Here is a 27,061-nt window from a genome sequence, read left to right as displayed (position 1 = left end):
AAAGAAATTAATCACGAGGCAATGTCACCAAGATGGCGGTCGACAAGTTACCCTCCTAGTACAGACAAACTATTTTTAAAACTACATACAACTCCAACGCTCCCTATAGATACAATACACACGAACACTAAAAGTACCGATATTTCTTGTTCCTTATTGTTGTCTCTAATAAACATTTAACGAGTTAATATGATAATTATTACGAGTGCGAACATCCTAGTATTAACTATATACGTACGATCGTGTTATAAAATAATACGGATCCATTTGGACAACTACATAAAATACAATACCTACATATTAACGTATGTAAAACCAGAAAAACCGTAACCGTAAACCTAAAAACACCGAAGGTGTCTCTCTATCATTAATCAATGGGGTTTTTCAAATTCCCCCGTTTTTGCCACATTTGCAAACAATTGGAAGTAGGAATTAAAACATCTTGGTGCATTTTTGCATATTACGGTCCTTTAGCAACTGTCTCTTTCGTTGTGAAGTAGAAAATAAGGATAGGTTATGTAGAATTATTTAGGTGAAGTTATAGAATTTTTTTTTTGAGCAATGCGTGTAAAGTCGGTATTGTTTACGGGGACGGGGACAAACCGGCAAACCAAAAAAAAAGTGTTCAGTAGGAGTCTTGCAACACAATTCTAAATTATTGTTATTAAATTCTAATCTTAAGATCTTATGTGTACTAAAATGTATGCAGGAAAAGTTGCTAAGTTGCAATCAAAGTCAAGGTGGGTTCAGTGAGAAAAAAATCGAAACCACGAGCAAAACATGATTACTTTACCTTACCTTATTACTACCTACTAAGCATAAATACTACACCTATATTTTTACAAGCTTTTATTTAGGTTAAATTTTGAAAGCTAAATTTGACCCACTTCGTGATTTCCGATTGAGCTGAAATTTGGCATACATAATAAATATAATAAATAGTATATTTGTGTAATAATGTCGTAAAATATAAAAAATATTATACGACATTATTACACAAATTGACTAAGTCCCACAGTAAGCTCAATAAGGCTTGTGTTGAGGGTATTAAAGGGATATATAAATATTTATAAATACTTAAATACATAGAAAACACCCATGACTCAGGAACAAATATCCATGTTCATCACACGAATAAATGCCCTTACCAGGATTTGAACCCGGGACCATCAGCTTCGTAGGCAGGGTCACTACCCACTAGGCCAAACCGGTCGTCAACATATATAACTAAATGACAATGTAATATTATGATGACATGGAGCTGATCTGATGATGGAGACAGCAAATGGACATGGGAACTCTGTGATAAAACAACGCAAACTAATTGTGTTTGGGGTTGTTAGTTTTGTCTTGATGAGGATTAGTTGCGTAGAAAGAATGTACAGCGATAAAAAATTATACCAAAAATAAATCTTTTGCCAAAAACTTATGGAGGAGGTTATTAATTTTACCGTATTTTTTGTATAGGTATATGTTACCTCACAACTCCGTTATTATTAAACAGATTTAGAAAAATATAATTTTAAAGTTTCTAATTCAAACAGCGGGAGACCGAATATCCAAACACAGTAATTCCAAAACATTGTAACATACATTAACGTTCCAATTAATTGTAATTTGTCTCCGATACATATGTATAGGTAATTACCGTTTTTATGTTGCGTGCAAGTCACATGCAATAATGGCAATTCCTCGTACTGAGCTGTTTGTGATGCCGATGCATTTGTTTCGGCTTTTTTTTTTACATTATGGCAAATGAGCATTTTTTTAAATATGATAGTCAAGAAACGAGCAGACGAGCCGCCTGATGAACGGTCATCATCATCCATGAACATTAGCAACATCGGAGCAGCCACTTATGCGTTACCGACCCTTGAGAACCCTAATTTTACCCGCTTCTTGAATAATCCCATGTGGTAGCGCAAAGATACCTCAGGAGGTCACTCATTCAATATTCTGCACGTTCTAGGAAGAAACGAGCGAGATGCCTGCTTACTCTTGCTGTGCCGTGTATCTAAGAAGTAGACTGAGCTTTGCTCTGCATATGTGCGACAATAAAAACGAAAAGTAGAACATGTAGTATGTGGAAAACTTAGCCAAGGATGTGAGCAGTGGCGTCGCGTCAAATGGCTGGCGGAGGATGGTTTGATATTTCTATTCTTCAAATATCACTTGTTACAATTGTGAGACATGAGGGTTTTGTACACAGCTATACACGGAAAATTCTGGTTTATAACTTTTTACCCACACCTACCCACCTTGTATAGGACTATTGTCTTAAGCTAATCACTTTTTGCGACCAGTTTCGTCGTAATTATGATGGTTCAAGGCAGGCACGCGCCATCCATGACACCTAGTAATTCCAAAGTAGTTATTTATTACAAAATGTTAAACGTTTCGCATAAATCCAACTGAGTATGAGTCCTTAATAAAGCAGTATCGCGTGACATTTTGCACCTCATTTTTAAATTGTATTGAAATTTAAGTAATTTGAATTGTATTTATTGACGCTGTTTTTCTGTACGAAACAGTCTTCTTTTTTTTAAATGGCTTCGATCAATTTTATTTTCGCCATGTTCAAAAGTGTGCTCGTAGAGCATGATATTTTTCGGTAATTTATTTAGCTGGGGCCCATTTCTTGAACGTTATTAGACTAATATTATTAGTCCACGCACTGTCAAGTCGTATGGGTTACCATGGGAACACACTAATAATATTAGACTAATATTATTAGTCCACGAACTGTCAAATCGTATGGGTTACCCTAGCAACACACTAGTAATATTAGACTAATATTGTTTGAGAAATGGGCCCCCGTTCTTTACAAATAGCCACGATGGGTTGCCGGGTGTTGAATAAACAATGGTTAAACGCGTTTCAAGATGAATTCTTCATTAGCTGCACACTTACCCCCTTATTCATAAACGTGTACTAAAGTTACGATGCCGCTAATCATCGTTTGTCCCTTTCCGACGTATTGGTATGATGGAAAGGGACAAACGATGATTAGCGGCATCGTCACTTTAGTACACGTTTATGAATAAGGGGGTCACACGTCACACATTAGTTCACTGCATAATACGAAATACTCTGGCACACCCACTTTGTCAGTATAAGAAAACGGCAAATTAAAAAAAAAATCGGTGGTTAGACTGACAGATACTTTTGGTTGTATTATTCATTATCGATGCTGACGTCACAGATTACATAGTAGACCAAGGCCGTAAAGGTCCATTTTCCAGTCGCGTGCGAAACGCAGCAAAAACTCAAATCGAACGGACAAACATCGTGTTTCAATGTTGCCAGTTGCATGCCGGCCAGAAAAAAGGCATATTAATTAAGAGAGACAATAAAATGTTAAGAAATGATCGCGTGCTGGAGTTTTATGATCAAAAATAGTGGATTGGACATGGTACCGCTAGGTTAGCTGGTTTTACTTGTTTTTTCATGTATTAGCGTTGGGCAATACGGGGAAATTGATAGATTTTATCTTGTTGGAAGAGGCGATTTCATATAATAGTGTTTTGGCCGAGCAGAGCGTTACAGCTTGGACACAAATGTTATGTCGCTATGTTTTCTAGCGGTCGCAATTCTTAACAGCTTGCTGAGCGCTGGTAACCTAGTGGTAAGAGCGTGCGACTTTCAATCCGGAGGTCGCGGGTTCAAACCCCGGCCCGTACAAATGAGTTTTTCGGAATTCGGAACTTATGTACGAAATATCATTTGATATTTACCAGTCGCTTTTCGGTGAAGGAAAACATCGTAAGGTAACCGGACTTACCCCAATAAGGCCTAGTTTACCTTCTGGGTTGGAAGGTCAGATGGCAGTCGCTTTGATAAAAACTAGTGAGTACGCCAATTCTAAGGGTTTAATTGTCAAGCGGACCCCAGGCTCCCGTGAGCCGTGGCAAAAATGCCAGGACAACACGAGGAAGAAGGAGGGCAATTCTCAACAGATTCTCGTGAAATTTTGTGAGTATGTGCGATACTTATGTAGATTTATTTTTGTTATTGTCAAAGAACCTGAATAATTTCGTATCTGTCTTGCATATTTGAATAATAGAAGCAATGAAGAAACAAAGTGAGTCGCGGTAGAGCCTTTCAAAGCCCTCGAGCAAGATGTGTAGATCCAGATCACACCCTTAATCCACGGAACTCATGCGCGAACTGTTGAATTTCTCCGCGCTATGATTAAAATTCTGCACTAAATTCCTCACTCATACAATGTAGCGATACATAATTTCATATTATGTAATAAACACGAACATACAGTGTTTACATGCATAATTGTATCGAATAATTAACGCATAATCGATAAAGTGGTCGATTTTATTGCTTTATTGTTTGCTTATATGATTTTATTACCCGCATATTTTTTTTTTATACTACGTCGGTGGCAAACAAGCATACGGCCTGCCTGATGGCAAGCAGTCTCCGTAGCCTATGTACACCTGCAACTCCAGAGGAGTTACATGCGCGTTGCCGACCTTAACCCCACCCCCCTCGTTGAGCTCTGGCAACCTTACTCACGGGCAGGAACACAACACTATGAGTAGGGTCTAGTGTTATTTGGCTGCGGTTTTCTGTAAGGTGGAGGTAGATACTTCCCCAGTTGGGCTCTGCTCTAGATGTGGAATTACATCTGCTGTGCTGTGCCCTACCACACAAGGCGAGATGACATTCACATTGCACATACCTCTCTTTTGGACGTACTTTAAGGACATACCCGGGTCCAAAATGTCATTATATATGGTCGGGTCCATATGTCAGTTAGTAATTTTACGGATCGTATGTAATGGAAAATGTAAATCGGCGAGATTCGAACTTAAAGATACGTCAAATATACGATACCAGATACAATATGGATCGCATATGTCAGAGGGAAAAGCGACGTTTCCTCAAACAAAAACGTCAGTTTTGAGACTGACATAATATTCGTTACCATATTCGTACCTAAACAGTTACTAGGCTCAGACGTTGGGGTGGCTCCAGCTCTTAAATACATCTTAGGAACATAAATATTAATTCTAAACTGAAATAAATAAAGATAAAGATAAAAGATAAAGATATATTTATTTGCATAAATGTAGTGATGAACATAGGTGGACAGTAATTTGAAATGCGTACATTTTACTTGAAGAAGCATGCAAATTTTTCTTATTAGCTAGGTACTATAACTAAATAGGTATATACAAATTTAAGCTGTAGGTAAGTTATACAATAATAATATCATCATAATACACATACATGGTTTCATTTCTACCTAAGATTCACAATATACATAATCATTATAGAAAATTATTTATTGATTTACAGATGCCAAATATTCGTCAATTGTATAATAACATTTATCTAAGCAAAATTTATATAATTTGTATTTAAATTCAGGCATGTCAGAGTTCCTTATTTCTACGGGTAAATGATTAAAGATTTTTATCGACATACATAAAACGTTATTTGCAAAGAAAACTGTCTTTGAGTGGAAAGGATAACATAGATCGGTGCCGTTTCGTGATTGATAAATGGTGGTAGATGACTTATTTTTAAATAAACCTATATTGTATTTGACATATATACCTATCTCATATATATATAATGATGGTAGCGTCATCACTTTCAACTTATGGAAAAGAGGTCGACATGGTTCTGTTTGATGCGCACCACATATAGCCCGTATACATTTCTTTTGTAGTAAAAATACTTTCTGCATATTACAGCAGTTACCCCAAAGTATTAGGCCATAACGCAAATTGGACATTACATGTCCATTGAATGCTAATAGTGCAGTTTTTTGTGAAGAGATTTGGCAGAGCCTTCGTAGGGCAAATGTAAACCTGTGCAATTTATCTATGAGCATTTCAGTATGGTCTTTCCAGTTTGTGTGGCAATCTAAAATAATACCCAAGAATCGAATAGATGACACACATTCGATTGCATGACCATCATAATTTATATTAACATTCCGTGGCTTCCCTTGTGGTGCAGTAAATGTCATATACCAAGAAAAAATGACCAAGGCCTCCAGTGCCCCAGGCTGGAATTGAACCAGCGGCCTCTGCTATCGCGGCAGGTGACTGAGCCACTCAGCCACCGGGGTCACGGCAGCATTGGTCGAATTTTTCCAAGTATATGCATTTCTTACTGAAGGCTTACGGCGCCCCCGTAGTTCTAATACTTCTAATAATATTAATTCTGCCAAATGCCTATTACATCCACACTTTATCAGGTCTGAAATCAGACCCGATTTTGGGCCCGAGCAAGATATGTTTCCGTTTCACCAAATATCAGCACATCGTTTACAATATTTGAAATGTAAAAAAATGGTTGATATGCATAAATATTAACATTGAACATTTTTGACAATTACAGACAAAGTATTTCGTACATTTCAAATATTGTTAACCATGGCATTTTTGTATCATGTCCAAACGCAACAATTTGAATTCTAGATAATTTCATCATGGGCATTTGCGTCTATTGCCGCCGATGTATGGTGTAACGCAGGAGAGACACCGATTTGGTGGCTGAATAGACCGATGCGAGACTGACATGGTCTAGCACAGGCCTGACAAAGAAATTTTGCGGAAAAGGCACTGAGATGCCATGTCGTCGTATTTGCCTCTTGTCAGCGAGTACAGCGAACCAGATCTCATCACAAAATGTACGACCCTCCACCATGCGTTTGCGCCACTCCATCCGCTGTTCTGCAAGCTTCTGAAGTCTTAGTGGTCGATATGGAAGGCAATCATGTCCCTGCGCAATCTTTAACACATTCACTGCCAGACAAAAAACGGCGCACTACCCCAGAAACCGGTGGTCTATAGCTGCGTACAAAACAACCCGCCCATCGGATTGTCCGGCTGATAGTTGCCAGTTCAGTTGCCAGATCTGAACAAAGTTCACGAGCGCCCACCAGGTGGGTTCCCGGCTATGAATGTGTCAAAGCGAAGCAATGTCCTCCCAACGTTACGTTTAGATAATTTAGAACATTGTAAATCTAACATGAACTTAACTGCAAGCTCACTCAAGCGAGCCCAGCTGTCTTTAATGAATACTTAATTCTAGTTTATAGGGTTCCAATTATTTATTGGTCCGAACCCGTTCCCATGGACCCCTCGTTCCGGATCAATGGGTTCCGTAGCCCTTGTTAGTAAAAACTTTGTATGTATTAATTACGTTTGATAAAAAGTTAGATAAGGACATGTAAGGTCATTTAGGGCAATAGGTATTAGAGTAGGCTTATAGTATGACAAGAAAAAATTAAATAATTTAAGGTCAAAGTAGGAAAGACCATCTTCAAGGTCTTTTGTCGCTTCTAACACTTGAGCTTATACAGATACTTCACTGATAAAAGGCCGCTATACTTGTCGCAAAACTAACTGGCAACTGAGATCATGATGCTATCTTCTTTACCCATGTTAAGACCAACCAAGAGTGAAAGAGATGGCATTATGACCTGATTCACCACTTAGTTTTGCGGCAAAAATAGAGCAGAAGTGAAGCTCTTCCTTCCTGTGTCTGAGCGAAGTATGTATACAAATACGAATTTCTCGCCCTTATGACGGTCTTTCCAACCAAAATGTATATATGCTTGTCTTCTCCACATTGACTTTACCTCTCATTTTCTATCGCATGTATAACGGGGAGTGCTCCTTGGCATTGTTAGGATTGATCCCTGCCGTTTTTCCGCCATAGATTTCCATCCTCACCACTTAGATGGTTGGTAGTCCTCAACTGTGCGTTTCTTCAGAAACTTTTTTGCCTCGCACAGCTAAACTGTGGAATGAACTGTCACTTGCGGTTTTTCCGGACCGATACGACCTTCAAACCTTGAAAAAAGAGCGTATTCCTATCTTAAATACGGCAACGCATTTGCAACCTCTGGTGTTGCAGGTGTCAATGGGCGATGGTAATTACTTACTAACAGGAATTCGTCTCCTTGTTTGCCTCCTATATAATAAATATATCCATTAACTACTATGTACCTAATATAAATAATATAATCTATTTAATTAACTAATTTAACTTCAGAGATTTAAATTATAACAACTACCAGGGCATTTCTGCATCTGCCATTTTATACGCAAAAACCAAACGCGAATAGACTACTAATTACTTTTTTCTATCTTTTAATTGGTAACACTGGCGCGATCATTAAAAAAAAACGCGCTCCCGTATTCCATAGACAAAACGGTTTATTTCTAGACCACAGCGTGGGCATAGACTATTTATTTCTCGTTTTAATTGACGTTGAAATATAAACGCAAGTACTGCGGGCATTGAGAAATTGCTTGTTCTACGCAAGACGTTATGTTGATGAAAAAATGGCATTATAGCTTTTTAATTTGCATTTTTAATGTAAATATGTTGATGTATTTGAGAACAGGTGATTCACAATTAGTATTTTCACACATACCTGACCTAGAAAAGATTTACCTATTCTATCGCTTTATTTTAAAAATAATATCGAATTTCCCGTTTAGTCATTTTTATTGCTTACCCTGTCTGTATACATTGTTTATTTTCACCTGCAATAATTTACGCGGGGAATATATAGGACATACAGCAACACGAAATCGCGAAAAAAAAAATGCTGTTTCATACATTTTGGTTGTCTGACCTTGACATTATCTATGGTAGAGTAAAAAATTTTTCGCGATTTCGAGATTGGTCCTAAAGTAAAATTTGCTCAATATGACCTATATATTCAGCCCGTAAATTATTGCAGGTGACTAAATAAACATCCTGTTAGTTTCGGTGAATTAGGAACTTTTGACCCTAAAACAAAACTCCAGGTTTTGGTGTTTCTGAATAAGGTAGAAGTACTAGTGCTCGACGCTGCACTAGTCGCCGACATGGGCACTTTATTTCATGGAAATATAGGTTAAAATTTGAACAACGAAGATTTTTCTGTATTCGAACTTAATCCTTGTCACTTTGACATAAAGTGCCCATGTCGAGTACTAGTGCAGCGTCGAGCACTAGTACTTCTACCTTACCTAATCTACAATGATTTCACAAAAACAAAACTAGATTAGGTGACATTTTTTTTTTTATTTAATTTTTTTTTTTTATTGGAGAAACAACAGAAGCAAGTACAATAATAGTATAAGTGATAAGTTATACATTGCAATAGACGTGCACCTACCTCCTAAAAACGCTCTCACTAAGAACTATATATAATATAGGTAAGGTAATGCTACAGTAAACTATGCTAAACTTAACGCGCTCTAGCGACTAGATGGCAATGATACAAATTGTACGAAGACACTAAGTTGTCTCACCTAGTATTTCAAGGATTTGTTTTTTGAAACTTACTCTACTTGTATTGAAAATGTCTGCGGCCGTGAACATTTTATTGTATGAATTGCAAAGACGGCGCAAAGTAGCGACATGGTCAGAGTAGTGACTAAGGTCACTACTCTTTATGATTGTAATGAGTATAGGGTACTAATAGGACACAGTAAGTACTAATCACTAAATATTTCCAAATTCAAATAGATAGACATCGTTGATTTCGTTTAAAAGTCAAACAATCAATTAAAATTATTAGAAAACCTGACACATTTATGACACCAATACCAAACACTCGTCAAAATAGACCAATAAAATACCCCGAAATCGGTTTTACACCCCTTTTCACAGAAAAACAAAATTAGATTCCCAATCTGTGGTCCATATACCGTTTAATATTAAAAAAGCGTTCAGCCTCTAGAACAAATGACCCAGAGAATTTGTGATAAAAAAATACCCTTTCGGCAAGCTCTTTGAGATAATTACTACACGGCTGTCCTGTTCACACTCGCGTTAATCTGCGTGTTTTCATCTCGTTCTGTCATGAGGTTCTTTATTGGACTCTCGCCGGCGCCTCAGAGGTCGGGTCAAAGCGTTTTGTTTTTTTATTTATTTTGTTTGCTTGTGTTGATTACTTACGTCTTTAATAATAATGGTTAGAACTAACTAATTGGTGTAAATTTTTATTGAAAAATATTACTCGTTTGTATTAAATGGTTGAAGACTTAATATTTTTGAATAATAGGTTATAATTATAAGACCAAATAGTGGGTTAATGATAGTTTGATTGAGTTCTTATAGAATTTATTTTATGCACTGTCAATACTTCACACCCTTACATATATTTTTTAACTGCCAAAAAAAAAGGTAAAGTAAGCATCTACCTGCTAAAATACATTTTTATTATTATCATAAAAAGTCCATCGCCACGTCTGTCTGTGCCTTTTTTCTCGCTTTCTGTTTGGTTCACGATAAACCCAAATACTGCTGATCAGATTTTCATGCAGTTTTCACCTGTCAATAGAGTGAATCTTGTGGAAGGTTTAAGTGTATAATTTGTTAAGGTTTGTGTAACCCGCACGAAGCCGGGGCGGGTCGCCAGTAATTACAAAAATATGTCGTATAATTGTGTACCTAAACTACTCATCATATAATTTTTGTAGGATATAATAATCATCGATAATTATATATCCTACAACAATTATAGAATACGAGCATTGACACCTCAAAAACTGTTTCAATAAGAATTCGAAAGTCTCAAATAATCTCGCGACTCCAAGAATTAGGACTCACAATATAGATCGGACTCGATAACTAAGAATTTAAGCCATTTTTTATTAGAATCCTGTGGTTAAGTTATGATTCACTGGTATTTCCTTAAGGCAAGCTTGATTCGCACTGTAAATCCGACGGTAATCGAATTTAAGTTCGTATTGCATCACAGTTTTAACGATTTATTAGATATTTCCTTAACTAACACATTTTAACACATATTATAATTAGTTATTGCCCGTCACGCAATCATAACGGCATTCACACTTCAACCTCGCTTGAGTACTAGAGAACTAAAACGGAATAATGTTTTTTCAGGAAATCAATGTTAAAAGTCTCACGAACCATTCACAAAAAGCCGCTTCCATACAATTGAAGTTACGATCTCACTTTAAAGTGACAAGCTGAAATGACAGGAAACTTGGCGTCAACATTTAATTAACATATGGTAACACTATTTTCGTTGTATTAAAATTTCCAACAACGTATACAGATATATGTGACTTGCATGTCCATGCCACATTTTATGTCATTTCAGGGAGTCGTTATAAATTAAAGCGCAACTTCGGTTAAAACGTCAATGCGTCTATGCCTTCTATAAAACAAATTAATTTTTAAACTAGTAACCCATCACTTTTAAACAGGGAACCCACGAATGATACGCAAAATAATAATTCACATTCGTGTGTCAAGACTGTCAAGTTCTCTTATTTTTATAATAGTAGAAAATGAAATTTTATACAGGCGTACAATTTGGATCGAAGGATTGTAGTCACCTTTTCGAGCTCATAATTAATTCAGTATTCAGTAGAAATTTAATTTATAAACTCACACACATTTATACGACTCAAAAACTTTTATTCGCGTTTCACTTATTTTAGTAGAAAATTAAATTTTAAACTGGCAACCCACGCGTTCGAATTTCGAATTCGTATTTCGAGCTCCCACGGGGTCATCGGAGGTCGGACATTTCTGGAAACAATTTAAACGTCGTCATGGTCAATTGAGTTGGCTCGGAGACAATCGAAACGTAGTCCCTTAGTTGAAATGAATAGGGTCGTACAAAGTTATATTCTTATTAAAAGAGATATTTCCCTTTTGAGTACCATAGAAAGAAACGTAATTCTTAAATATGACCAAGAAACGAAGGTTTTCAATCCAGATCTGCAGCATTAACACATTAAATCGACAGAAATGGAAATATAGTATCTAAAAAGTATAAAAAATATATAAATACTGAGCTGTCAATACGGCAGCCACATTTGTAGAAAATGCAATAGTCTATCTAAGCTAATTTAATTTCGGGACTAGCTGTGTCTATGATTTTCTTATAATAAATAATAAGTCTCATAGTGAGCTCAATAAGGCTTGTGTTGTGGGTAGAGTCACACCAAGATAAGATGGCAGCCAGTTTGTATGTATGTATGTATGTAAACACTTTATTGTACATTAGATACAATAATACAGAATGTTGGCAATATACAAAGGCCAACTTATCTTACTTACTTTGTCTTATTTGACGTTTAAAATAACCCGTGCACCGTCTAAGCTATCAAAATCGCTGCCAACTTATCTTGGTTCTCTACTAGACGACGTTGTAAATAATATTAAGTTACATATAAATACTAGTATACATATGTAGAATACATCCATAACTCAAGAACAAGCATTTGTGATAAACACACACATAAATGCCCTTACTTAGGATTCGAACCCAGGACCTCCTGTTCCCTAGACAGTCATTATATAATATATTTTTGCACAAGATCATAATCTGAATGAGACTTTTATTCAGACTAAATTCAGTTTTCTCTTGTTCCAGGCTAAACCAGCGGCTAAACCGGGCCCCCACAAACCCTCAAAATTACCCGAATCCAGTCCCCAAAACCCACCCTGAGTTTCTCAGATCCTTTCGGGCCTCCCACGTCGTCGGACGCGGGGGGCCCTTCCACCCCGCAGCCCGCCATGACGACCCAGGAGGCCTTAGACCACCACCACCATTTGGGGTCTCAGACCCCTCATGACCCTAACTCGGCGAACTCAACACCGACAAATGTCTCTTCAAAATCCGCCTTTATTGAACTCCAGCAGCACGGTTACGGGTTTAAGGGGGGTTACCAGCATCCCCACCATTTCGGGAGTCCTGGGGGTCAGCAGAACCCGCATGAGGCCTCAGGGTTCCCTAGTCCGCGGTCGTTGGGGTATCCTTTCCCTCCTATGCATCAGAATACGTACGGGTATCATTTGGGGTCGTACGCGCCACAGTGCTCGAGTCCTCCTAAAGACGGTGAGTTGCTTTTTTGTTTGGCTAAAAGATCTCGAAACCAGGCCATAAAAAAAACCGTTTAGCTTTTATAGCTATTTTGTCAGTTCAGAAGCAAAACGTACTAGCAAATATGTAAGTGCTTCTAAAAACTTCATATGGCGGATGCGGTAAGTAGCTGGGCTAATGGCTACCGCGAAAACCGAAATTCGCAAATTGCGCGGATCTTTATCTTTTACTCCAATGAAGACGTAATTAGAGTGACAGAGAAAGATAACCGCAATTTGCGAATTTCGCAGATATAGCCCTGTGTTGATCGAGTGTCCCATGAGGGCAATGTGTTTTAAGTGAGAAAAATAGCATTTTTCGTGTATTTTGCTACCTAAAGTAAGTTTTGATTGATAATTGGCGGTTTTTGATGCCATCATTTTTCTAAACCTTTTTTTCATTTACTACCTTATCTATCACAAAATTCAATACAGTAAAAAGTGACTAAAAATGCCTAATTTTGTATAAAGTACTTCATAAATATATTACAATGTTACTACCCACATAATCTTACAAAAATAGAAAACCATTTCATTTCAAGTTTCTTTATAAAAAATACCTAATAATGGCACCAACGTTTTAAGTGACAAAATTATAAGTACGAAGAAAAATTTACGGTCAAATACTAAAGAAAACTCGAATTACGGAATAATAAAATTATGACACCTATCTGTCACCCTGTAATTTTCTTACGAAATAACGGTTAACTTTTTTATAAGCTGTCATTATTGGAAATAGACTGTAATAGATACAGGCGTCAAGTTAAGTGGTAGAAAATGTGTTTTTTAATGTGGCAACTTTTCTCTTTTGGATGTTTTTAATAAATTATGAATAAGTTTTAAGGTCATTTTAGCGTAGTGACGGCATTGTACATTAATAATATTTTGGACTATTTTCGTGTATCGTGCAAGCGGTGGTGGCCGAGTGGATATGACGTCCGACTTTCAATCCGGAGGTCGTGGGTTCAAATCCTGGGGCGTACCAATGAGTTTTTCGGAACTTATGTACGAAATATCATTTGATATTTACCACTAGCTTGTCGGTGAAGGAAAACATCGTGAGGAAACCTGCATACATCTGCGAAGAAATTCAAAGGTGTATGTGAAGTCCCCAATCCGCATTGGGCTAGCGTGGGGACTATAGCCCGAGCCCTCTCGCGCATGAGAGGAGGCCTGTGCCCAGCAGTGGGACGTATATAGGCTGAATTATTATTATTATATATTTTCGTGTATGCGCCTGTAGGCTACGATATCAGCTTACTATCAGCCCGTACGCTCGTATATAACTGAAAGAAAAATAGTTATAATATTAAGATATTACTGACAATTCTTCTGGTAATTAAGTAGTTAGGTACCGTAGTTTCCATTATTAAATTAAATTATATTAAAAAATCTATTTAAAACACCACCACCACAGATGGCACAGATATTAACAATAAAAATTATCTGTAACTGTCTTTCCATTTACCTATGTACCAAATATATGAATTTACCTAATTTAGGTACCTACACTATAACTCTAATATAATACTTTAAACACTAATTCACACTACAAATCCCTAAAGCATTATAAAAACAAATCTACGTCAAAACACTGCCAGTTATACCAGCCTTAAATATTTAAGCGCGTTCGCGGCACTACAATTTAGCCCCGAGTGATTTTTTTAGCGCGGCAACCCTCTATATTCCTAACGCTTACAGAACAACTGCCAATCGAATCACTATATCAATCAACAAAAACTGAGCCTCGCCATATACCAAGTATTAGAGAGTAGTTATACTGGTTATTAGAATATTAAATTTACTCGTGTATGGTAAGCTGTTTGGAACACGACGCATCAAACTTTAAACGCAGGATCGAAATTCGAACGTGCATTTTGAATTAATGTCGAAGATTTTGAACTTCGAATTTGCGTTGTTCCAATCTTCGTTTGTTTTAGTAAAGACTATTTCGAGCATGAAAAATACATACCTTGCGTGTATTTCTTCTTAGTGGAATTATTTTTTTTTTCTTTATTTAAATCTTGACTCAATTTTATTATATAGATAGTTGTTTAATAAATAAGTTGAGCGGATAAACCTAGTAGAAAGAAGCTGAGTTTTGGGATAAAAACTAATTACCACAATTGATACAAACGAGCTTTATGCAGCATGCAGCAAAGCCCGTAGTTGACCATAATTCTTACCAACGGCTTCAATTAAACGTTAGACGTATATAGTTTTATTTAACCTCAAACAGGGATACTAACAACCTTCATATTACGAAAGTTAGAAATCAATTTGGGCAGCCATTGTAAAATCGACCTTGACGCATTGACCGCTGCAGAGGAAAACGTACGTCGGAAGATATTAATTTACAGTACAGTTTCCTTCGCACGATAGGAAGACCGTTTTTTTCCGTTGCGTGTTATCGAACGCGCATTCGATATTTGAAATTTGTTATTTTTAATCTTGTGTGTGTAGGGTGTTTTTACATGTCTGTCTGTAATACGTAAGCTGGATATGTGGGTTATTAATACCAACTACAAAATCATTAAAAATACAACTGATTAATAGTATAGTCGGTCAAACAAGTTTGTCAGTAGAAAAATAATATATCGCCTTCGCGTCTACATTTTTAAATATGTCGCTTTTTCTTCTGATGGAAATGGCTTGACAAACTATATTCTTCAAATGGCATGGGTACGGTGACAGATGTCATCTCCATACAATTTATAACCTTAAAACGCAAAATCTTGCAAAATTGTACTGAGATGACATGTCACAGTACCCATGCTGTTTGAAAAATACTATAAATCCCAATTTTCCTAATAACAGTATATGAGGTTGGTTAGTAAAACGCTGCTTGGCATTAAGTCTGCCTTTTGTACGTTAAGGTTTTCTCTTGCGCAGAAATGTGACACTTAGGCACTTAAATATATTCTTGATTTTGGTTCCATTTACAAACAGCCTGTATAAGTATCTATCACATGCAAAAAAGACAAATCATGTTGTTAACCAAACTTAATAATAAATAATGTTTGTTTAACTCTATCAACCAATGATCATACTTCTAAGCATATCATCAACAAATTACAAGCAATTGACAAAATCTCCAGCAACTATAAATTTTCATCTTTTTTGACCAATCAATCTTGGCCTCTCAGTATAACTTATTAAAAACAAACAATATGAAGAAGCTTAGCTCATTTTATACTGAACATTCAAACATGGTAATGACTCTAGGTAACTCTCGTGCCGTTGCAATAAATACCTTATATGATTGTATTACGGTCTAAAATAGTCATGTAATGTCAAGAACGAAATAGGCGATTGTTGAATTTTTGGTGATTCAAAATTTCGATTCGAAATTTGAATTATACAAATTGAAAATAACGCTTGTGACGTTCTTATGCTGTTAGGTTAAGGTGCAAATTGGTTTATTGTAACTGTAAATAATAAAATGGTTTTATTGAGAACATTATGTTTAGCTTTTACTTAATTGGACTTTATTACGCTGAGTTAAGGTTAAATATCGTTTGCTGTGCCACAGACTAATAAATCTTAGTGAAAGAGTCGGGTCAAACTAACAGTTGGTAAATAAAGCTAATAGAATAATAAGTTGATATGCTTTACTGTTAATAGCAATTAGGTTAGGAATTTATGTTTTCAACGTTGTCCACTAATCTTAATTAAATGCCTTGAATGGTATAATGAAGACTTGAGTCATAACTTTATGTACTTGAATAGGGAAAATGTGCCAATGTTACATACATTGTTTGTTACCCCTTAGAAGGTAACAAATCTGTCATATCGACGACCGGTTTGGCCTAGTGGGTAGTGACCCTGCCTACGAAGCTGATGGTCCCGGGTTCAAATCCTGGTAAGGGCATTTATTCGTGTGATGAGCATGGATATTTGTTCCTGAGTCATGGGTGTTTTCTATGTATTTAAGTATTTATAAATATTTATATATTATATATATCGTTGTCTAAGTACCCTCAACACAAGCCTTATTGAGCTTACTGTGGGACTTAGTCAATTTGTGTAATAATATCCTATAATATTTATTTATTTATTTATATGCACAAATAATAACACCTCTCGAGTTTCTGGCGTCTGTAAGCCACGGTCACCGCTTACCGTACAGACCGTATACTTGTTTCCCAACTAGCAAATTGGTAATAACATCTGAACCTTTTACGACTAATTCATCGTAGGTGCGTCGTAAATAAGCAAGTGTTAAAACGTGATGTTGTATAAATGTCATTTATACCGCACTTTAGTTTAAATGCAAATTGTTCTTAAATCGCAGTTGTACAGACGTTTGTATAACATAGTAATAAAGCAATTTAATCACTGTCGTACAAAAGTTTTAACCAAGACCTTTTCCCGGTTTTACAACCTCAATATGACATCTTACAGCACTTTGGTCATAGAAAAGCTTTATGAGTGATTACTGTACAACTAATCATAACATCAGCTTTTTACAGCTGTTAAATTGCTAAAGTGCCATACAACAGTCATAAACACGACCGTCTTATAGCTAAAAGATAGGGATTACGGCTTATTTGTTTCATAAATTTTCAGTTCTTAATACAGTGTTGATACGCAAAATGTTAAAATTAGATTGGAAAAAGTGGAAGCAGTTCAAAAGGAGCGGTACTTATAGATGCAAAGTTCGTCAGAGTTGTGCTTCTTTACTTACTAGCACAGACTTAACTTCAAAACTGTTTGTTTCACCTATTAGGTTCACCAAGTTCACCAGGGAACCCTGAATTAGGGTGATGGCGGCCGTATCGTGTTGGCTTAAGAGTTTTAAGTCGTAAGCTAGTGCTTTTAATTATAAATGAGTCATATAACTACTCATAGATAAAAATTAAATTAATTTATTTAATTAAATATAATAAATAAACAATATTTAAAGGGGGCATTAAAATTTTCTTAGAAAACCTAGTAAATTCGTCGAAAATATTATGTTCGCATGCGTATCTGATTTACCCATTACCCATTTTAGTTGCAGTAATAGATGTCGAGTCGGTTATACTTAAGTACTTAAAATGGTAAAAAGTATAATACTTTTCACGACTTGTTTGACCGGCAATCATCCATGCACAGTACACACAAACAGGTAATTATATTATGATTGAAACTGCTTCGCTATTGCATTTCACCGACTCATTAGTCGTAGAAACGTCTGCATTATGATCACTCTACAAGCAATTGCATTTACAAATCGAGAACTTACGATACTTTTCCGACTAAAAAGTCGTTTAATATATTTTTTATGACAGCTGTAGGACTAAATGTGCTTGCTTATGACGATTGAGTGACCACTCAACGACTATTTAGCCATAAAAACTGCGCCAAAATCGCGTCATTTAAACGTTTGTATGCCTTAAATTGCATACCATCAAGTTTTATGGAAAACGTTTGTACAACATTTATATGACATATTTTTGCTAGTTGGGTTGCCACCAACATGGTATAAAAAAAGGAAACTTGCATTTGTCCCTTAATTTATCAGCACAATGCATCTTAAATAGGTCGGCATCCATAGGCTAAGGTGACCGCTTACCATCAGGACTGTACGCTTGTTTGATTAAATCATGAAATGTATTTTATTGTAAAATTTAATTTATTTTTATTTATTTACGTGATTATAAAATACGTGAGTTACACTAAAATGACTATCAAATTAATAAGTTTTAACTTAAATTTTAGCTTAACTTTTTTACAGTAAACTAATACTCATCGAGACAATTCTAACAACCCCGAACACAATTAGTTTGCGTTGTTTTATCACAGAGTTCCCATGGCCACCTCCTGTCTCCATCATCAGATCAGCTCCATGTCATCATAATATTGCATTGTCATCCGATTTACATATGAGTGCAAAATATCAGCTTAATCGAAAATCGGGAAGTGGGTCACACAAACATACATACATGCATACTGACACGGCAAGTTAAATAAAAGCTTGTAATAATAATAATAAAAAGAAAAACCCTACGTTATTATACGTCAAATAAATCAATTTTATGCCAAAAATGCCTTACATAATTATGGAAAATAGCTGATACACTTGAAACTGCTGGATCGATGTATATTAAGCATAGCTAACAACTACAAGGAAAATCGCTTTAACTTTTAAAAAACCGCATTTAAATCAGTTTATCCGTTGGAGAGCTATGATGCTACAAACAGACATTGGTGTCAAATATATAACTACCTCTTCTTGCTTCGGGGGTCAAATATAGCTTAATATTATAGTAAAATGCCTATTTTCTGTATAAACCTATTCAGTATTTACGTAAGCAGTCGCGTTTCATATTTTAACCCATATGTCTTAATACCAAAGGTTGCTGGAACCAGTTCTTAACAGGTTCGGATCCAGGTCAGGCAGTTTTAACGTTTTGATATGATTTAATAATTCTTGATATAAACTAAAGCTTGGGGTTCATTGATATAATATGTGGCTTTCCATCAGAAAGGTTATGCTTCAGAATTTCTGTTGAAATAAGGGGGATGCTTCTGTTTTCCACATATTATTACATCGGTTGGGTACGGTCAAGCTGTCATCTAAATACAATTTTGCATGATTTTGCGATTTAAGGTTATAATTGCATGGAGATGACAACTGTTCCCATGTCCGAGCTATATGAAAAATACATACGTACATATACTTGACTCAGAGACCCAAAATGAGACTTGGCCTCCGACACAGGACAGCACCACTTTTCTCGGTCCTGTGCGACTTCTCACCAATTGTTGACTCGAAGTTCGCACAGATCTGCCTCCACCATGTCGCTCCAGCGAGACCTGAGGCGTCCGATAGGACGTCCTCCTGCTAGGCGACCCAGGCTCTTTTCATGTTCCGATCTTCATCCATTCTCTCAAAGTGGCCCAACCAAGGGAGTCTGTGAGCTTTACTTTCGCCCATGATATTAGGTTCAGCCAGTAGGTCTTCAATATCACGGTTCCTAAGGACTGTCCAGCTTCCATCCGGTCTTCGTTTGGGGCCCAGTATCTTACGGATGATCTTCCTCTCAGCAACTATCAGCATCTTTTCTTCTTTGAGTGTTAGTGTCCATGCTTCGCATCCGTAGGTTAGGGTTGGGCGAATCATAGATATACCTATAATGACGCCTATTTCCCGGAGGAGTAAGTAGAGACCACGGATTTCCACTTGCTACGATCCCGACATACCTCTTTGATTTCCTTCACTTTCATAACATTCCTCATACACGCTCGTCGGTTTAGGGTGCTTTTGACCTTACCTTTCTTCAGGATTTCCCGATTTGATCAGAGAAAGTCCGCCGAGATCTGCCCCTTCCAGCTCCCTCTTCTACTTCCCCTTATACACTCTCTTTGTTAGATAGATAGATAGATAATCCGTTTATTTGTTTGCCACAATACACACAGGAAATACAATTAATAAAATGACAAAAAAACAGATAATACAAAATTATATGAGAGAAATACACATTTATACAAAATAGTAGTAGAAAGAGAAAAAAAAAATACATTTAAATAATACTGTTCCATACATATAGGAAATGTTGTGTGCGTCGCAGCAAAACAAAAGGGTTCTGGCTCAGTTGTTAGCCTTCTTTTACTTATTCTTTCCTCCTGTCCAAACCACCTCATACCTTCCTCAACAGGGAGTAATACTGGAATATTCTGCCACCAGAGAGCAGAGTTAAGTTTGCAAAATACACCTACGTTCCAAATTTTATTATTAAAATAAACCTCTCTCTATAGTTTCCGAGTAACATTAGGTACTGTTGTGCCATACGGGCAGACAGAGGGGGGGGATAGATAGACGAATGGACGGAAGGATGGATGGATGGATGGATGGATGGACGGATGGACGGATGGACTGACGGACAGATGGACATGACAAAACTATAAGGCTTACAAACACTGAGATATAAAAACAAGTTTTACAAAGGAAGTATATTATTACATTAAATAGTTAATATCTTAATAAATACTTGGGTCTGATCTTTCAAATATCAGATCAAGTTATCTGTCAGATGACACTCTCTTTTTCTTCTTGCATGTGAAAGAAAGGGAGCGTGCTATATATATCTAACAGATAAACTAATCAAATAAAATTATCATTGTGTTATAATACTTATAATATTTGTGGTATATTATATTAAAGATTTTCGAAATATAACGCTCATTTGTTTATAGACTGTACTAACGGTTGACGGGAAGGTACTGTCGGCAAAAAGAAAACGGCCTCAAAACGGACAGTCGAGTGTACCGCCCAGTCCGTCGGGGTGTATGCTCTACTTCCATTTTTGACATTCATTTGATCAAAAATATACAGATACAGCAGCGGCAACAACGTAGCAACACAGGCCCATTTCTCGAACCTTATTAGGCTAATATTATTAGTGTGTTGTCATGTAAACCCATACGATTTGACAATTTGTGGACTAATAATATTAGTTACCTACCGTTTGAGAAATGAGCCCCAGTTCGCTCCCATCCCAGTATGTCAGTGATCAGTAAAACCGTAGCGCACTTGCGACGATACCGTTGCGCACTCGCGGCGAACTTGTGCACTCGCGGCGAACTTGTGCACTCGCGGCGAACACGTTGGGCCTACTGCGAAATTCGCAAATTGCGGGGATCTTTTTCTTTCACTCTCACTAAGAAGTAATTAGAGTGACAGAGAAAAATGCCCGCAATTGTCGAACTTCGATTTTGGCGGTTATAGCCCTTGACTTTTAGGTTTGAGTGTCTCATTGATTTTAGCTTATTAAGAAAAAAAAAACGCAGTTTTTTTTACAAAGAATGATCTTTCTTATAGAAGTCCTGCGATAACCAGAGTTTCAAAACACTAGAAGATTAATTTAAACCATATCTGTCGTAGGAGCGTCAAATGAATTAAATATTTTTTATAAATTTTTATTTTTTTTACTAAAATATAAAGTATAAAAAAGTAAAAGCACGCGGTGTGACACAGTGGGCGGGGTTCCAAAAATACGAACATTTATACACTAGTATTGTAGGAGTGTCAAACGAATTTTATCTTATTTTTTAATAAAAAGTAATAGGGGGGTCCTTAGCCGGCGGCGTCACGCAGGGGGCGGGGTTCCAAAAATCGTAGAGCAGGGGAGTGTCCTTAGCCTAAGGTACCCGGGTCCAACGTGCGACTTTGTAATGTTGAGCACAAAAGTTTTGCTGGCAACATGCGATGTTATGGCTACTATTTCTGTTTTAACTTATGTTATAAGTATGTAACTTTACTTTTGAGTGACATTAACGGGAGACACTTCATTCGGTTCTTGTCTGATTTAATTTCTTATCTTTTAATTATTTATATAAGAATTCAAGTCTTGGAGACCCTCTACATCTCTAAGGATAATTTAATGTTTTTTTCTTATATTTCATCTCTGACACTTAGAGACTTATACATCTCTAAAGATTTTTTGTATTTGTTGGTTTTATTTTTTTATCACAGTTTTTTTGTGTAATTTGACATTTAGAGACAGTATACATCTCTAATAAAGTATATATTATTTCATCGAATCCATATTTGTAATTGTATTTTGTAATTTTTATTGTTTGTAAAAGTGGACATGTAAAAGTGCCCCTGTGGCCTATTTGCTAACATTTATATGTTTGATTTGATTTGTTCCAACAAATATAAAATGATGTATGCCACACAAGGGCTAATGAACCTTAATTATTCCTAAGGTATGTCTTGGCTTCTGCAAACATCATCATCTGATAATCTGTCGATTGTCAAGTACAAATTGTCCAGTACAAGTGTCACAAACTCGGTCCATATCAGAAATAGGTAATATATATACAATGTGTTTTTTAGTCACCAGCAATAATTTAAGGGTTTGGCTGTTTCATACATTTTGGTTGTCTATGTTGACATTTTGAATGAGTGTCAATTTTTTTTCGCGATTTCGGGGTTGGTCCCATAGTGAAAGTTACTAAGTATAACTTATACAGTTTGTTTATTTAGTCAATAATTTACGGGTGGAATATATATATCATACTGAGCAACTTTTACTATGACCAACCCTGAAATAGCAAAAAAAGACTGTTTCATACATTCTGGCTGTGTAATGTGATTCTGGATGTGTGTGTGTGTGTGTGTTATTCTGTGATTTTGTATGGGAGAGTAATTTTTTTCGCGATATCGGGGTTGGTCGCATAGTAAAAGTTACTCAGTACGACCTATATATTCACCCCGTTAATAATTCCCCTAACACTTGTGTCCTCGAGAATATTCTTTCTAACACCTTTTAACTTCTAACACTTTTGCCCCTGCCTGTACCCGTGCGCCTCCAGCAATCCTCGAAAACGTAAAAAAGTAACCGGCAATTAAAAGTGTTTGACGACTGTTATTAACATTAACATTAACAGCTGTGCCTGTAGGGAATACCGTCCTGTTTAACTGTCATATTCTTATCATAGAAATAGAAGTAGAAACCTGTTCCTATAAAAATCCTTCATACTAAAATTAAACTTGACTTATTTTTCAAAGGTGTTTTTAATAATAATGACACGCCAAAATCGCTAACCTTCTTTCTAATAAAAAAAAAACGAACTATACGGAATTCAGCGATTCGAATCCTGAGTTTTTGACTTTCGCTCGATATTTGACCTTAATATCACCTAAGGGAGCCAAGTCTATTACTTTAGTCTTTTTTTTGGCAACTCTTGCATTGAAAATGGTTTTATAAAATATTGGCATTCTTTTATAAAGTGTATGCACTTTTGTAGCTGGCTGTACCTATGTATACGTATTTTAAAAAAACAGCGAGTATTTGATTTTTTTTTCGTGTGATTTTAATTTTTTTTCTAAGATTGTATAGGTACAGAATTTGACCTAATCAAGTTTCGATTCCTAAATTAATAAGCTATTAAAATAGCAAAGATTTAATTTAGTCCTTAACGTAATTAAAAATAATAATTTGATTCCCAGGGTTTAATACATGCTTGAGGTATGCACCTCCTTATGATTTTTTTTATTATTTTACTTAACAAAACGGCTTGGCTTTACTTTCTTACTGGCAGTACAGACGAGCGATTTATAAGTAAATTCCATTGACATATATCTAAGGACGGGCCTTACGGGCAATAGGAATGGGGTCAGTACAGCGGTGTCACGCACACGAATTCGAGCCAATCGTGCAGTCTAACGCCGCAACGCGATTGGTTGATGAGTTCGCATCACGCGCGCGATTGTTCGCAATGCGCGTTAGACTGCACGATGGGCTCTAATTCATCACCACTGAACTAGCACCATTCTTAGTGCCCGTAGGGCCCGTCCTTAGATGTTATGTCAAATAAATATGTGTAATAGTAAATTCAAATATTTGTGAAGGGATTAACCCTTTTCCACGTATAATACAATTTATTGACTACATACGCGCCAGTAGAATTTTAACCTTAGCAATCCGATTTAACCCTTTACCGTAAGTATATACAACCATATATGGCAGTTATAATGTTCAACTCTATATATAGCTATTAAAGTTCAAATTTAAACAAAATATTTTTATGACATGCGTTAAGGGGTTAGGTTTGAGTTAAATTGCACTTTCCGGAAATGTGATTTGGGTTTAAACCTTCAAAGTTCTTTATTAATCATCAAAGTTGGTTTATTTTTTGGGAAAACCTTCTAGAACCAAAAAAAATATTCCTTTACTAACCTACAAGTTATGGCGTTAATACAGGTAGTCAAATAGGGAACGTGCATGAACTGTAGTCAAAAATGACAAAACTTTCCTCTAGGTATAATTCTAGCAAGATTCTCAGCTAGTTTCTCGACAAAAGAAATATTTTTTCAAAACAGTTACATTTCATATACTAAAATAGTACTTTACATAATATGACATTTTTATTTTTATTTATCTTAGACGTCAATGAACAAAAGTTTCATTAAACATTATTGTGATTATTTATTGCCATGCAATTAAATTAATCAATGAATTATTATGGCGGTTATTAATGTTAAGAGATAAATAAGATGTAGAAATATAGAGCTAAAATGGTCGGCTCTTTATCATTTGTCACGTTCTAACAAGTATTCAAGTTCATATAAGCGCGAAAGTGACGGGCTGACGGGCATTGTGACAGGCGATAAAAATGGAACCACGCTGCCACCGCTGGAATGAACAAATTGAATAAGATTAAGTTTATATATTATCATCGAAATTTTTGGTAACTAAATAAAAATAAAATAAAATACTGAATGTTGGTCTTGCCGTGACGGTTCACAATACGTAACCATGTCAAACAAGTACAAACAGCTGTTTCAGTTATTTCAACGCCAGCGTTTCAACCGCCCGTCGGCACTGCCCGTGGTTGTTTTAAAAGACGCTATATGTTTTAAAAAATGGTTTTAGTAACCATGTCCAATAACCATTTCGCCAATTTTCAAGTTTTCAACGCCAGCGTTTCAAACACCCGTTTGTATTGCCCGATGATTTTTTTTAAAAAACGCTCTTTGTTGAAGGAAAAAGATTTTATTGTTTTTTGCCCGCTCTTTTGGGGTTCGGTAGGCGGCCTTGTGGGCGGGACTCGGGGCGCATGGAAAGTGGCTCTACGTGTAGATTTGAATATTACTCGGAAGTGACCAAAAACTTTTTACTATTCGGCACGAGGAAACTGGTTCCATAATAATGTTCCATAGAAGTGAACATCATTTTCAAAGTTTATAATTTTGGTATGGAAAATGGCTCTACGTGTAGTTTTCAATATTACTTGGAAATGACTAAGAACTCTTTACTATTCGGCGCGAGGAAACTGGTCCCATAATAATGTTCCATAGAAGTGACCATCAATATTTTTCAAAGTTTGTAAGTTTGGTATGAGTGGCTCTACGTATAGATTTGAATAATAGAAATATAAGAAAGTGACGAAAAATTTTATTTTTTACTATTCGGCTCCGTAAGAAAACTGGTTCCAAATTATGCCTATGAAGCCGAAGGTCCTGGGTTCGAATCCCGGCATCCATGGATGTTTTCTATGTATTTAAGTATTTGTATATTAATATATCGTTGTCTGAGTACCCACAACACAAGCCTTCTTCGCTTACCGTGGGATTTAGTTAATTTGTGTAAGAATGTCCCTATAATATGTATTTATAACTTTAAACTTTAAGTAAAACGCGAATTTCATACCTCCGTTTCAACCATAGGCTGCCAGGAAAACCTAATAAATCTAATCATACTGTTACAACAAAAAAGGTCCATAAGACCAAAAAAAAAATCATCGACACATTTATCGACACCGTCGCATCCCTATCATCAGTCACATCACTACGGGGGAGTGCCCGCCTCACGGCACGCCATTGTTTTCTGTCCGTCTATCCGTATGTATGTAATTTGTATGGGAGCCATGGGAGCCTTTGTGACTTGTGACAGTCATCTTTTATATGTAACGAGTTATTAAGTTGTATGAGTCAGATATCACAATGTATGGTTCTCAAGGATTTCAATTGAAAAGTTGATTTTCAAGAAAATACTTGATTTCCTTTTGGAAGTAAACGTAAACATTCTTATGTCTATTCTATGTTAACGGCACCAATCATGGGACATTTAAGAGAAAATTTGGAATATTTTTAATATTTCACCGTCATCTGTATATCTCCATAGTTTTTAATATGTTAAAAATTATCTGATCAAAGTTTTTTTTTGGCACTTAAAAATGTGACAGAATGGAACTTTTTTTATATGATTTTTTTCATGTAAAATATAACACCACGCTGCGTTCAAAAACCCGCATTGCTGACGTAGGCGAGAAAACCGCTAGGCTAAAATGGGACTGGGCCGGTCACGTCTACCGCATGCACCCAGAGAGGTGGGCTAGCATAGCCACCAAGTGGATGCCGGTAGAGGGACGTGGACGGGGCAGGCCTAGGCGGAGATGGCGGGATGACCTGGACAGCTTCCTGAACAACTGGCCGGAGGAAACACCAAATCAGGAATCGTGGAAATCAAGGGGAGAGGCCTTTGCCCAGCAGTGGGACACTCAAACAGGCTAATAAAAAAAAAATATATATATATATATATAATCTACAGCTAGAAATACATACAATAGCACTCGATTTTATTATTTATTTGACAGAAGACATAGATACAAGCGTGACAGAGTGGTTAGAAAAGAAACAAGACAACGAAAAGTAGACTTAAATCGACCGGGATATAAACCGTGATTACCG

The 27,061-nt window shown here is 36.4% G+C and overlaps 1 protein-coding gene across 2 annotated transcripts in view; it reads left to right on the top strand.

The window, feature by feature from the left end:
* Window positions 1-27,061, top strand: part of LOC133532120 (homeotic protein distal-less) — a 140,395-nt gene that overhangs the window by 14,349 nt on the left and 98,985 nt on the right. For both annotated transcript variants that reach the window (XM_061870648.1, XM_061870647.1), the window contains exon 2: window positions 12,389-12,853. In XM_061870648.1, the coding sequence (XP_061726632.1) occupies window positions 12,532-12,853 (322 nt within the window). In that variant the 5' untranslated portion in view covers window positions 12,389-12,531. The remainder of the gene's footprint in view (window positions 1-12,388; window positions 12,854-27,061) is intronic.

Source organism: Cydia pomonella, chromosome 26, assembly GCF_033807575.1.
Source record: "Cydia pomonella isolate Wapato2018A chromosome 26, ilCydPomo1, whole genome shotgun sequence".
Classification (NCBI taxonomy): Eukaryota; Metazoa; Arthropoda; class Insecta; order Lepidoptera; family Tortricidae; genus Cydia; species Cydia pomonella.
The sequence above is the reverse complement of the archived record's forward strand: the minus strand, read 5'-3'. Positions and strand labels throughout refer to the sequence as shown.